The 15,313-nt window shown below is 43.9% G+C and overlaps 1 protein-coding gene across 1 annotated transcript in view; it reads left to right on the forward strand.

Annotated features, from left to right (window-relative positions):
- LOC147701456 (chaperone Ric-8A) overlaps positions 1-15,313 on the forward strand; it is a 348,728-nt gene that overhangs the window by 71,951 nt on the left and 261,464 nt on the right. Inside the window, exon 2 of the mRNA XM_086930133.1 lies at positions 4,685-4,732. Within this exon, the coding sequence (XP_086786259.1) occupies positions 4,685-4,732 (48 nt within the window). The remainder of the gene's footprint in view (positions 1-4,684; positions 4,733-15,313) is intronic.

Raw genomic sequence — 15,313 nt, forward strand, 5'->3', positions numbered from 1 at the left:
AACATTACTAAGTTAGTCAGTTATAGTTGCAACAGGAGCATATTAGTTTCCCGCGTATATTTATGTGTGCATTCTATACTACGTTGATTAATATACCAAACCGCACAATTAATAAAGTTACAGTTATGAGGAAATGACTTCACGAGGGGTATACAAAATTTTGTTTCTCCACCTAGCTCTATCAGAACCTCTCTGTACATTTTGGATATCAATGGTTTTATGTTGATGAGTGATGCAGAATTGTCCTCTTGTGGGCTTCAGGTCAGAAGGGAGACGGGTTCAGGGGATGCCTCCTGTTCTTTTGCCTCTGATCTGCCTACTGATGTTGGCGTCTGTGTTCCCCGTCCTCCCAGGTTACCCAGACCTCCTCGTTATTTGGAGGATTTTGTTCAGACTTCCTGTTTCTTTTCTCCTACTTTGGTGCTTCTTTCTTTTTTTTTTTTTTGTGCTTCCTCCTGTTTTTTTCCCTTTTTCTTCATTGATTTTGGGTTGAAGTGAGGGGAGGTGTTGTAACGTGGCACTAGCTTTTAGCAGGCCCGGGGCTTCCTACTACGTGTTCATGATATACTCAGTGTTCCTTCTGATTGCTGCGTGCGTGGATTCCACCAATGGCAGTTTATGTGGCTGGCGATGGTGGGACCACACTCTCTGTGCTCTGACTTCATTTGAATAAAGCTATGTTTATACCTAACCTGTATACGAGTCATCACCACACTCTGCCAGGTGCTCCTCCTACCCCCTTGCCTCTGTCTGGTGAAGTGAGCGTGGGTGGGTGTGTACCCAGCCTCTGCTCCCCGCCTGTATGAACCACAGCCGGGACAATAAGGATGCTGGCTCCCACGCCGTCACAGAACAGTGTCTCCGTGCTGGTATGAGCTCACACGGAGCCCCACTGACTGCCACAAGCTGGGTGACCCAGGGGCACCTGTGTTTGAATAGAAAAACAAGCACTGTGGTGCAAGGCTGCCTTATTTAAAATAAAATAACAAAACAGTGCGAGGTTGCTCATAAAATATGCAGGCTGCAGGGCGAAGAAGTGCCTATAACCCCCTGCAAGGAGCTACAAACGTGCATATTTTGCTTTTGTGTTGCCCCAGAAAGGTTGGGGCACCGCTAACTAATACAGGGCCTTTTGGGGACTGCCAGTTATACAACAGTCCCCACAAAAATAACCCAGCATCGGTTGGAGATACTTGCCCTAAGTCAAAGGATACACGAATGGCCCTGGGAAAAGTATATATATATATATATATCTTGAAGCTGACTCAAAGACTTTGGAATGTGGGGATCTCTATTGATGGGTCACAAGACTCCACTGGCTGCATGTCAGGAGTTAGACTCATGCACATGCTACAGCGGGACTCCAGAAATAATTTCTAAATCACCATGGCCATTTCTCCAAAACCTCAGAAACACACATAACATTCAACAGTGGGGCCCATTACACTGCATACTTTGTTCATTTAATTCAGCTCAAAGATTTGGCCAACAACATTGGCGGAGTGTCTAAACCTATTTGACTATTTTTATTTACACCTGCAATGTAAAGCAATTTACCACGGTTTCATTTTAAACACAATTTTATTCAAACACACCACCATAATGGCAATGGATCTGCTAGAACGAAAACTAGGCATAGGAAAAACCAAAGACCAGCTTTTACTTCTCCATTTATCTAATTTTTATTTAAAGCAAACTTTTAGTATGTCCGACATTTAGGCATTTCTTTATTCCTTTATTCAATAAGAACCTTTAACTTTTTTTCAAAAATTATCATTTATTTTAAAGCTCAGAAATAGACATTTATTTTAAAGTTCAGTAAAGTTTAGCAAAGAACAGATAGTTCCAAGTTCATTCTCTCCTAACATCCCTAGCTAACACCCTCATCTTATCCTAACAAACCTGCAAAGAAAAATAATCAGTCAGAAAAACAAAGTTCTTACATCCAAGAATCGATCTTCAGTCCGGCAGCATCTCCAGAGGAAATCGAAAGAGCGACCCCTTCTAAGCAAAATCAGGGGTTTTATACACTATTTTCTAGCTTAATCTTCCGAAAAGGTAACTAACCTCACCAATTCGAGTTCTGATTGGACAAATTTGGGGTAGATGAGCACTTCCTCATCATTATAGTACGTTTTTCACGATGAATCAGCAGAAAAATAAAGGGGCTTTGTTTAAGACAATGTGTGACCTAGGCGCTTCCTTCAATCGAAACATAGGAGAAAGTTCTCAGGGTCTGAGCATTACATCGTCCATGCTTGGCACCCATCCTAGGTTCTGGGGCAAGGCGTCCTTGAACCTCCCATCCAAGCACAGTCAGCTCACTCGCGCTGGCAGAATTGTAGATGTACATGCGCAGACCAATACTCGCTCGCAGTGACTCAAAATGGCCATTTTCAGACTAAGCCTCAGAGGCCACATTTTGGAACTATCATAGAAACAAACACAAATTCATGTTAATTATGGTAATGAAACCCTTCTGTTTAACTCCCACCATTCTAATATTTCCCTATTAGTTGTTTCCTAGCAAATAAGCCACATAAATGCGTTTTATAGTTACATATCCAGCGACTTTTTAGCACAAAACGTTTTACAATAAGCACATTTAAATTGCGTTTGTTTATAATTAAGCTGTGCATTAGTTCACATCACAATAACAACACATATTAGTTCATTTTATGGCATCATGCAAGCAAGATTATTGTTCCCATATGTTCATGTATGCATATTACTCTAAGGTTGGTTATTCAAGCACATCACACCATTAGGGAATGTTAACGTTATGGAACATTGATTTCGAGAGGGGTATACAAAATTTTGCATTTACCACCTCGCTCCATTACACACATTTTATTGAAATGCTTTATTGACCTTGGCAAAGTCGACAGTGAATCATTATCATCTATAATTGTTTAGTGGTCTTGCATGGATCTAGTGTGACATATCTGCTTTTATCATTGTGGTGATTCCCTGACAGAGCCAGCAGGCCTACCTTTTGCTAACTACACCTCATTGTTTTGTGTCTAGTATATGTTTGAGGTAGAGTGGCAATAAGGCTTAGGGTTTGCCAGGCATATGACTCGTTAGGAGGGTGTCACTGTAGGTATTGCCACCTGGATTCCTGCATATATTTGTAAATTAATGTGTTGTACTGAATAGTGTGTGTATAATAAAGTACTTTGCTTTTTTATAAGTAATACAGAGCAACTGGGGTTGGCTCTAATCAGTAAGGCTGAGCCTAAATAACTAAACAACAAAACAGAAGTGCCAATACTGATTCTCTATTTGATATCTTATTTTAGCAACCAAAAGAAGTCGCCTGATCAAAAATGGGAGATGCTATTCAATAGCTGTTTTATTATACAAAATGAAATTTAGAAAGTACATTTATTTTAACTTTCAATATGTACTGTCAAAGGACAGAAGATTTTCTATACAAAATGAAGAGAGGAATGGAGAAATTGGACGCACTTCTGTTGTTTTTAGAAGTAATAGCACTGACTGGACAATAAGTTTTTGGATGGAGGTTGTTGTCTGACTGGTGTACTAGCTCACACCACCAGTCAAGTGCTATACCAGGATTCTTGGTACCCAGTAGATGGAAGGTTGCAGACGTATTACTTGTGAAGGACCTTCATTCTTCGCAACGAATGACCCACTTTTTTACAGCCCCCAACAGATGTCGTCCATCTTAGTGTGCATCGGATGATGAAATCTAGAGCACACAAATTGTGGCTTAGTGCTATCCCAGCATTCTGTTTACTGGTTCCTTTCCTGACCTAAATGCCATGCTCAATTATATCCCTGAATATCAGGAACCCCTCAGTTACAAGTGAATTTTTCATTGAAAGGATCGCCTGTTGCACAATTGCAAAGTGAACATCAGCACGAGTTAGCTGTGCACTTTTTTGTTTGCTGACAAATTAACAGTCACATTTTGAAGCCAGACAAACAGAGTTTGAATAAAGTGGGAGAGATGCAGATATCTGCAAACATCATGTATTTTTGGTGGTGTCCAGCTTTGCATGTTGACCTGCAACACAGAGGCACAATAACTGGCCATTGCTATGTCTCCAGTAGCAGTATCCTGATTACCAAGGGAGCTGGTTCCTGTCAAAACCAGCTACACTCATGAGCTGCCCCATTTCAGCTGCTTTAAAACGTTTATCAGTTAGCTGATTGGAAAGGCGTTCTTTGTAAATAGGCCTCCATTGGGCATTCTTTCATTAATAGGGCTCCACTGGACTTGTATTGCATTGAAAATGAGGTTCCATGGGGTACTCTATTGATAAGAAGCCTCCAGTTCAGGTGCATTGTATCATAAATGAGCTTTCAAAGGACATTTTGTCATACATGAGGCTCCAGGAGAAGAGTACTGCATAGTAAATGAGGAATCCTGTAATAAGAAAGTGCATGGAGTGGGCATTCCATCATTTATGAGACGCAAAAAGGAATGAAGGGCTTTCCATCGTAAATGCGTTCCCATGGGGCATTCTGTTGTACTTGAACGCCCATTGGGAGTTTTAAATATGTATCTACGGGGTAGCTACAAAGCTCGAGCCTCGCTGAAAGCCAGTTGTGCTAATCAGGGTCAAAAGTAAAGACAAGTCAAATTTGAACAACATTGTTTGCGAGTTGAGCAGGTCCAGTTCCTAATGTTTATTATTGTTTTGTCTTATTTTAGAACTCGCAGTGTTTCTTCTTCAACTCCGAGCACAGAGAGCAGCGAAAGGTAAGAAACTTTACCATCAATATCCAGTGTGGAGCTGATGTGTGTTTCCTATCACGCCTCAGCCTTGTGTCCATGATTCTGGTAGTTACTAAGGGTCTGTCCATACTTGACACATTGTTTACAGCCATTTCCAGGCTACCTTGATGGGGTTGTTCTTGACTTGGTAAAATTGTACAAGGAAGTCTTACTTTGACTAAACTATGTTTCCAAGGTGTGATGATGGTGTTTCGGGTATGCTCCCGAGTGTCACATTGCAGCAGTAAGCTTGGGTAAATGTATTTCCTGATGGGGAGATTGTTCAGCTTTAAACAGCTCAAACACTAATGGGGTCATTACACGCCAATGCAGAGACAACACACTGATGTAATAATCACACAGTGAGTAGGGGTTCATGCTGTTGCAGAGTTCACACATTGATAGGGAAGTCATTCTTTCATAGGTTGGACTTTCACTTACTAATGGGAAAGTCATTCTCTCAAGGGTTAAACACTAATGGGGTGGTCATGCTGCTGGGGTGGCCTTAACTGATCAAGAGGTAATTAATGGTAAACCACATACTGTTGATGGGGTTACCCACTGATAGGGACATCATTCAGTAAGTAGGTAGACAGCGAGATTAGTTTACACACTACAGGAGTATTTTATTCACGAATGGGACATCACACTATGATGGACTAGTCACATGCTTTAATTTTGCTCAGTGTTTAGGCCTTACTAGTGCCACAAATGGGATGAGTATCTAAATAATTAGAGTATGCTGGACTGTGAGAGCTCATGGTCCCCCAAATACTCTCTGGTAGCTTTCCGGGCTAAGTACACTTACACCCTCCCTGCTCAGTCTCCTGTTTTTTTCCCCTCTCCCGGCTTACAAAATATTCTGCTTCTTCTGGATAGTCTAGCCCTAGCGGAGTAGGAATACCTGCACACAAATGAATTCCCTTCAGTTCCAAGAACTACTATAGCAACGTGTGACAAAACAAAGTCAGACAAGGAACAGCTATAAGGCTGGCAGTCAACAACAGGCCTCCTGGCTTTGCCAGTGCTTGGCATCTTTAATGCCAAGGGCTTTAGGGCCCTGAAATCCCCACCCTCTTAAGCCATCGCACTTAAATGGTATCGCTCCTTAAGTGATAAAAACACAAACATGGCTGACGTGGTGTTCGACTGATGCGGTGCGTACTCTCGATCGAGTCACTGCAGCGGTCAGGAGTCGTTTTCACCAGCTAAATAAACTGAGATCCTTTCCACCATGGCACATTGTCCACTGTTGTGAGGGAATCAGCCCCTCTTGCCTTGATTACTGCAATGCTCTCCGTGGCGGTTTCATAAAGCCTAACTCTAGAGATGTCAGGGCCTTCTTGGCGCAGCCTCTCCCCGGTGCAGCCTTTCTCCTATAACCGGTCTTGTCTCTAGGAAGGACCATGTTTCGCATGTTCGCAGGTCTCTGCACTGGCTCTCTCTGGCATACAGCTCTTGCTTTAGAGTGCTTTCATGACCAATGAATGCCTACAGCCACCACTGCCAGGCTAGTTGACCTAAAAAATATCCCCCTTGCCCCACAGGTTGTCCAGCACAAAGAGACCTGTAGAATGATGAGCACTACACAGGCACAATCAGTCAATCTAAAGGCAAACGCAAATACATACTTACACAAGCATTAGAAATGACAATATGCCTGACTTTTGAATGCATTGTGAAGCCAGACCTAAAAATTCATGTAGGTTAAAGCTACCCTCAACTCATCTGTGCTGCGGCCAGAGAAAAGCAGCATCAATCATCTCGTTACCCGAGACACTTTTACAGCACTACAATGTCATGTGTGTGCCCCTGAACGTTCAACCTCAGCCAGTTGTATAAATAAACAAAATAATCACAGCGGTGTGGCGGCCAAGCATTTTTTGTGGAAGCACACATGCCCAATCCAAACGTACTCATGCGCCCCAGCATGTGGCCGGAGCCAAAGCCCCTCTCTAGTGATGCTCACATAATTGTCTGGTGACATCTGCGCTGTCAGGCCAGACTATCATAACAAGATGGCGGGATTATCACTGCAAGAGCGGATTAAAACCGTGGCCTGTGGAGTGTGGGCAGATGCAGTAACCGAATAGCTGTCCACAGAAAGACCAGAAAAGAGACAGACAGCCATGGTTAGTGGAGTGGACTGAGAGCATTCACTGAAGCAAAACAGACATTTGTGTAATATCTGTATCGAGGACACCTCTATGCCCTATGGAGTTGTATGGCCTGGAGGGGCAGTATGCATCAGCCTCATCTAGAGTAAAGGTCGCAGTGAAAACATACATACAAATGCAAGACACCGCCATATTTACTCCAGGCTCGAATAAAAACACAGGTAGGTAGGTGTTGGGCAAATACAGAAACTCAGCAGCAGAGCACACACAAATAACAAGCATTGAAAATGCAACAGGTCTCGCCTTTGATTAAGTTAAAGTTATTTGCTTTGTTAATGGCATTGTATAGCAAAGCAAATGGCTTCAACTTAATGAAAGGCGAGACCTATTGCATTTGTAATGCTTATTTTCCTGTCGCTCTGGGTCAAACTTTGATGATGAAAAGTAAGTTTGGGCCCTCAAAACTCGGTGTTGATGCCCACTGGTTGCAAACACCAGCACAAATTAAGCACTGCATCTAACCTTGTCAAAAGATAATACGATCCTGTCTGCGGCCCGCGGCCACAGACACTGTCTTGCACTACAGTGACATTCACTGTCACAGGCACTTTAACAACTGTATGCACTCTAGTGTCTCTGACACACGCGCTGTCTTGTGTGCTCACAGAGTTAAAACTTAACACACACACTCTCGCACTGACATACGATCACTCTTAAAACACAAATTCACAGTCTCATACAGCCTGGAACACACTTGCACTGTCTTACATGGATAAACACCAGAAGTTACTTGGTCGGTCTCGTGCGTGACACCTGCAGCTGTCTGTTTAACAACACTTGGCAGTCCGGAATTGAGGCTCAGACGTATTTTGACAGAAGTTTAAATCCCCAGAATGCAAGATGTTGCTAGTTTAAAAAGCCTCTGCTGTCTGAAGTAGTCACGCGTGGTATGTGGAAGTTTAGCAGCTAAGCCACACACATGACCAATCAATCCCACGTTGACATAATCGCACAGCCAGACCCCCTTCACACAGCAGAGCACCAGAAACACCTATACTCACTCTTGAGTGTGTTTCGATCAGTCTTAAGTCAGCGGTGTTTCCTGCCCTCACTTTTTCGGTGTCAGGCCCGGGAGCAGCTGTCCCGGGGGAGGGCTGTGAGGACTGACAGGGTACTTACCCCCTTCCCCGGCGCCGCACTGCCACCCTGTCCCATGCTGCTCCCCTGCCATTCTCCTGCTGCCCTCTACCCGACACACAGCTCCCTGCCCTCTCTTCCTCCTCCTCCCTGGTCTCCTCCCAGAAGTCTCTTATGTCCTAAGTTCGCTCAGAGCCGATAGTTGAAGTTGTTTCCACCTACCCCGGGCAGCGCGGACGCTTCCTGGAGGTGGCAGCAAGGGCAGGGGGCGGGGTGACTGAGGGCTCCGGGGGTTGAGGTTTGCGGAGCCCCAGGCTCCTCGCACAGATGACCGTCCCAGGGAGGGTCCTCCCAGGCTCCTCCGGAGTGGCGGCTGCTGGCCCGGGCGGGCTCCCAGGAATGCTGTCTGGCATGCCTGCGCTCCCAGGTGCCCTGCCTGCCGGGGACTGCCGAGGGTGGGGTCCCGGCGGTAGGTGCTGGAAGGGCCTTCAAACCAGAGTACATCAAAGCCCTGTGTGCCACAGTCTGCAGCGCGCTCTTTACAGAGCGCAGAAACACGTTTGGTAATTTGAAATTCATCTGAATTATATTAGTAATAAAGATCGATTGGACGGTTTATTACCCTGTGTAGGGCAAAGTGCAGCTCAAAATGGTATGCATAGGAGAGTCTAATTTGTACCATATCACCATCAAGAATAAAATGTTTGTGCCTCGGTGCCCCATGTTGTCACATCTTAATTATGGCAGCCAATATCTCACGTCAAATTGCCCGCAAAGTCTTATTTTAAGTGCCCCTCCACATTCTGCACAACATAGCATTATTTTCTAACGACATCACACGCAGCTCATGATGGGTGCCTGCCCAATTATAGACTGGTCTTGTTTTTTGCATTACAATTCCGAGACTTGTAGCCCTAGTTTTATACTTGGTTTAATAAGACTACAAGCCCCAGAATTCTCAAGATGTGACTTTCCTATTTGCATGTGTGTCACATTGCTCCCTTCCCGTGACACTTGCCTGCCTGGCTCCCTGACTGATGCTGAAGTTGCGGTCCAAGTAAGACCGAATCAGAAAATAGTAAAAACGGCTTCGGATCTAAAGCAACGGGTTGGGAATCCCCAGAACCACCAGCTGATTTCTTTGTCCTCCAGCCCCCGAGCTGTAATGTCTCAGCCTGGCTACGGGCAGAACAGCGGGAGTAGTCAGGAGCAATTGGGAGCGGCCGGCCACCGGAGGCAAAATGCAGAAAGGCGCCTAGAACAGCGGGAGTAGGCGGGAGCAATTGGGAGTGGCCGGCCACCGGAGGGAAGACTCAGAAAGGCGCCTGCAGCCGGGGAACAGCTGCTGTTGTACTGAGCGACCCACCTGGGACCAGCCCACAGACAGTGCCATGTTGGCGAACTTTCACCTCTGAACCCGCTTGATCTCGGAAAGCAGGCTGCTCTAGAAGAAATATTCATATGAAATTTCAGTGAGCCACGCGTGTGAGTAAGGGACGGCTAAACAGATGCGGTCACATATTAAGACCTGATGTTTCCAGTATGGCAAACACAAATCGAACACACAGCTGCAATTTTTGTCCTCCAGCCCTCGAGCTGTAATGTCCCAGGCAGAACAGCGGGAGTAGGCGGGAGCAATTGGGAGCGGCCGGCCACCGGAGGCAAGACGCAAAGAGGCCCCTAAAATGACTTCCTGCTGGCGTAAAAGGTTTATTATCTTCTTTATGGGGCCATCTGTTTGGGCCCATAAAGAAGATAAGAAACCTTTTACTCCAGCAGTAAGTCGGGGCAGCCAGTCCGAGTGGGACGGCTGTAAAAGAGAAAAGAGTACTTCACTGTAACCTCTTTTCCAATGGCTGGCCACCGTTTAGCATGAACGGTGATGCCAGCCAATGGAAAAGAGGGGTGGGGCTTAAGCCCCCCTAGTGAAAGGTACTCAAAAACATAAAATCTCGCCAGCGAGACTGCGCATATGCGCAACCTACGCTAGCCGAGACCTAAAAACCCAGAAACAGCGTAGACAAACGCCCTGGGCGGGTGGGGGTGGCATCACAGAAACAGAATACATGTGTGAGGCATTGCTGCAGGAGTTGCATTCGATGAACAACGCAAGATTGTTAAAATGCTGAAACAACAACTCCAGAAGCTGTGCACAGCTGGAGAGAATTCCATCGCCACGAACAATGCAACAAAAACATACTTTCAGAGGCAGGGCAATGTACGTTGGTTGGGAGCACAGCATGAGTGCCTTTGTTTGACCCCTGGAGACCTTTTGTGTGTGCTGCGCCCGCATCGTCTCTGCCTGCCCGGTTCTGCCCCCTGCTCTCTGCACTGTGGTTCATCCTCCTTCCGACTTTGTTGTCTACATAGTATATGTTCTCCAGTAACCAGGGGCGCAACTAGACCCAAATTTCGGGGGAGCTAACACTTCAGATGCTTGAGGCGGAGCCATATTCAGAGTCAGGCAAAAAATTGCTGGTGGGTCATCCTGTCATTGTAGTGGTATAATGCATAGGGGTTATTTTTTTGCCAATACATCACAGCTACAATTCAAAGCCCCCTGGGCTCTAACATTAATGTATTCATAATAGTATTTAACAAGTTTTGCGGGAAGTTTAGGACTTTCCTTCAAGGAATTCTAGTAGAACACATATTAAATGTTGTATTTTAGTACACATTTAATGAGTTTACCTACTCTCACATGACATTTATAATGACAATTTTGTTCAAAATACTTAAAGAAGCTATTTGGGTTCCTCCATCGCCCCACCTCCCAGAGGGGTTCGAGAAATTGTGACAAATATTGCAGTTCAAGCACACTTTTATAGTTATTGTTTTACTGAATGAAGTGAATGATTGAAAATAATATGTAAAGTGCACTTTTACCCTAACCAATCATCCTGGTGCTGAGCAGTAAATGAAGGAGAGGTGGAGACTGCACTAATATGGAAAAGGCCATTTTTTTTTTAAGGACTGGAGTTTCTGGAGCTCGGGAACCAGAGTTCCTACGCTTTGATGCCAGAAATGAGCAGCATCAGCATCCAGGTACCTGCCTAATGTTAGGAATGCAGGCAGTTGACTACTGCAAAGCATGGGATTTTGGAAAGAATATAAAGAGTGATACAATGGTGAAGAAGCAGAGAACCTGTTTTATTGAGAGCGCCAAGATCTAGGAACAACACTTTGAAGTCACATTGTTTCACGTTCAAAGGCAATAGACAGTACAACAGTGAGTGAGAAGAGATAGTGAAGCAAGGGGGCAGTCCTCAGATGAGGCATGCAGGGGGTTTTGAATGATTTGAAAGCAGGAAGCCCAAGATAGACTTCCATTATCTATTTGTGAGAAAATAGTTGAATTTATAGCAGTCCTGTGATTGCAAGAAGACATGCTTTTGCAAAACATGAGGATGCTGTTAATGCAAGTAAAAAATGTGCCTGATCTGTTGAAAGAAAGAGAAAAAGTTGTTGAAAATTAATCCAGGATTTTTTGCTGAGTCAACCTCGAGTGGGCGATGGGTCCAGCTCCACCGCCACCACTAAATTGAAGACCATATCTATTCATTGAAGGTTCCCTAAAGATGAAGCCCTCTGAGTTGTCACAATTGAGTTTTGATTTGACTTGATCCAGGAGGCAACTGAGAAAAAGCAAGATCATAATTTCTCTTGGGCAGACCCCAGATCATTGCCAAAGAAAGTGATCCTGTGATATCATCTGTGTAGGACATCACAGAGAAACTAAAGGGTTGTATAAATAAAGTGAACTTAATAAGATAAAGAGTAAACCATGTAGGGCTCAGCAAAAAGCCCTGTGGGATTCTGCAAGTGAGAGGTCTCGAACATGACTAAGATACAGGGATGTGGACTTTTTATGCCCTCTCAGATAGAAAAAAGGTAAGACACTCCAGTGCAGTATCTTCAATGCTACATTGCTCCAAATAATTGGTATTTTAATAAACATTTTATAAAATGTAAAACAATCCTGTTATTAAAGTGCATATGAATATCACCTTAAAGCACATACTTTATTTTTAAATTTACTCTTTATGTGACATAGACTATCCTTCAATAAGTGTAGACAATAAGATGTATACCTCAGTAAACAATACAAAAAAACTGTGTTGGGGATCAGCTTTAACCTGTTTTTAATGGGTGATCACAACTGTGCAATACCTTAGGATACTGATTTTGACCCCGAGTAAACTGGGTCTCCCACTGGTGTGAGTCTATTAAACTCAACGGTGTATCTGCTCTTCCGGTGAGTAGTATGTGTCCACCCCTTGATTACCTTCTGCCTCTTATACAGTCTATATTTAATTGTTAACCACGCACCAGTATAGTGTTTTATGCAGTTGGGAGGGCCGGTCATTGAGGGTGGCCTATAATCCGACAACATTATTGCTTCCACCTATCTGTTCCGTGTATGTGTATAACTGAGTTTCTCACGGTTGTACATACCGCCTCAACCCATTTCTTTGTCTCCCTCAAACAGTTTTTTTGTTAAGTGCTATTGATGCTCTTCATGACACAGCTATGCTACATGTTGCTGCCACTATCGTCAAATCTGCACACCTGAATAGTCTTCCTTTTTTGGGTCTAGGCATCAAGACCATCATGCTCACCCTCCAAGTACTGTCTATTCTTTCACCCACTACTTTTGCTGTTGTTTAAATCATGTTTCCGGTAGTCTAATAGATTACAGCACTCCTAAAGACAGACAGATGATGATCAGATCTATCTTTAGACCCTCATGTCTGAAAGATTAATCTTTAATCTCCATATCTTTTTGAGCTTCCTTGAGGTGAGATAGTTTTGATGAAGAATATTAAATTGTATTAATTTGAAAAGGGCAATGATGCCACTGCTGGTAAGTGTAAAATATGTAGGAGGGCTGCCATCGAGTAGACCACTCTCTTTAGAGTTCAAGGAAGTTTAACTGTCCAAAATGAAGCCATTTTGATCATGAGACAGAGAGCAAGGGCAACAATCTATTTGCTAGCACCTTCCCCAGGATTTTATACTGTATAGTCATCATAGAGAATAGTTGCTTCAAAGTCCTATCAAAACGATCACAGCCAAATTGCAGAATCACTACAAGAATGTCTGTCATTTGCGGAAGCATGAGTAAAGTTCAATTCTGGCTATAGACATCCAAGAGCTGAGCAGCCATCAGTCTTATGTATGTTGAGTAAAATGTGTTTGGCAGGCAATCCAACCCTGGGTTCTGGCCATTAATTATCACTTCTATAGCTTGAATAGTTTAGCCATGGGTGCCTCCAGAGCAAGTCTTTGATCTTGAGATGAAATGGGAAGAGCCTTATGTCCTTAAATCTTCAGTAAATGCGCCCTATATCTCACATGATAGCGCATCCAAGCAGATGAAGCAAGTAAGAAAGCTTGCTAACTATCAACCTGATCTATCACACTGAGTTGCTTGGCTGTGAATTCCTTGAAAGCAAATGGGGTTCAATCTATGTTTGATCATCTTGTACTTTCCCCTACATGCTAGTAATCTATCATTGCTCTTAATGTCAACTCCTGTATCCATCAGAGGAGTATGCATGGCAGTCTCTCTCTTTCATACTTCTCTCTCTAGCACCACTCAAGCCCCAATTACTATGCTGATACACACTACCCGCATCATTAGCTTTAACACTTATAATTCAGTCAGCACTCTCCTTAATGTACCTCCACTTTGCCTACAATAGTCCACATTGGCATCCTTCACAGCCCCCCAAAAAATTAGCATCTCACAGCGCTGCCACCTAAAGTTTCCATGAGTGAATGCTAACAGGCGAGATATACCACAGCGCAGGTTAACTAAGAGCAGCCAGTGGGTCTTATTATTTTGCATACGTAATGAGCTTCAACCACAAGTCCCATATTCAGGAAAGTTCCTTGGTTATCTGTGTTGCCACTAATCACCAATGTGCTGTCTCCTAAGCCACTGGTGATAATCAAGCCCAGCAATTCATAAAGTACCTCCACTGCTGCAACAGCCCTCTCAGCTTGTGTAGAATAGCGGCTGGTCTGTTAACCTTTTGTGTTTTTCTCCTACGTTGCGGTCTGGATTTCAGTCTGTTCTGTGATGACCAATAAATAGGGCTTACCAAGTTTGTCAGAGCTTCAGCCCATTTCCATAGTGCTGATGGATCAGTATAGATGTGGGATTTCCCATTGTACAAGACTTTCAGATCGGCTGGGAATGAAAACATGTACTTGAGGTGTAATTCAGGGAGTTGTTTCTTAACTTCCAGATATGCTCTCCTCTGTTGTTGCACCATTGGAGTGTAATCTGGAAATATCAGTACTTGTGTATCATCAATTGTGTATGGTGGCCTGCCCATCTATAATGCCTAAACTGTGTGACCCTGGGCAATTGATTTCCTTCACTGTGACTCCTTTTTCAGGAACATTATATTATAAGGCACCTTGAAATAATTGTTCAGGATGCAAACTGTGCAGAAACCTCTCTTGTATATTGTTTAATGCACCGTAATGTCGCTCAATATATAACAATAAAGGCCTTATATAGGAGGCTCTAAACACCTGCCCAGGCACGCTTGCCTACCACAACCTATCAACTGGAAGCCAGACTTTTGTCACAGCATGGGCATGGTCTGTTTCATAGCATGACTGATTACAGTTAACCCTTCACCCTGTGAAAAATGCTGCACACCATGCCGACAGTCTCTCTTATAGCATATTGCATGGCCTCTTCAAGGAGCAGAACCCGAAGAAAATTGCCCTGCCTGCCCACTTTTTGGCAGCGCTGGGGTTATCTCACCTAGCACACTGCAAGATTATGCCTCTTTGTCTGTAGTATAACAGTTAGCTCTGTTGTGGCAAGTGAACCAAAGTCGAGCAAACTCTGTAGTTGCAGCAGATGGCATTATTATAGGGCTGGCTGGCCCCATGGATGGCAGTAGTTATAATATGGGCCTGTGCCTGTTCAACTGAGAAGAATGTTGTCAAGTGATAGGTAGTAAGTGTTGTACTTAGTAACCCTTCCAAAAAACATTCAGTGCTAAAGCCCTTTGTTTGTTCGGTGAGGCCCTCTATCTGAATGTTGGTCCTCATAGCTTTTCCTTCCTCATCTTCGGCCCAGTATTCAAGGAATGAGATTCTGTCTTGTACGTTTTCAAAGTGCTTCCCGGGCACTCAGATCTTGTGTCAGTTTTGCTTTGGCTTCTGATATTAAAACTGCCAGTTTCTTCTGAACATAGTTAATCCTACATCAAGCACTAGAGTGTCAATCTTTGCTACCAGAGCTGCACGAGTATGCTTTATAGTGAGCAATATAGGTTCAATATGT

This window comes from Lissotriton vulgaris, chromosome 7 (assembly GCF_964263255.1).
Source record: "Lissotriton vulgaris chromosome 7, aLisVul1.2, whole genome shotgun sequence".
Taxonomy (NCBI): domain Eukaryota; kingdom Metazoa; phylum Chordata; class Amphibia; order Caudata; family Salamandridae; genus Lissotriton; species Lissotriton vulgaris.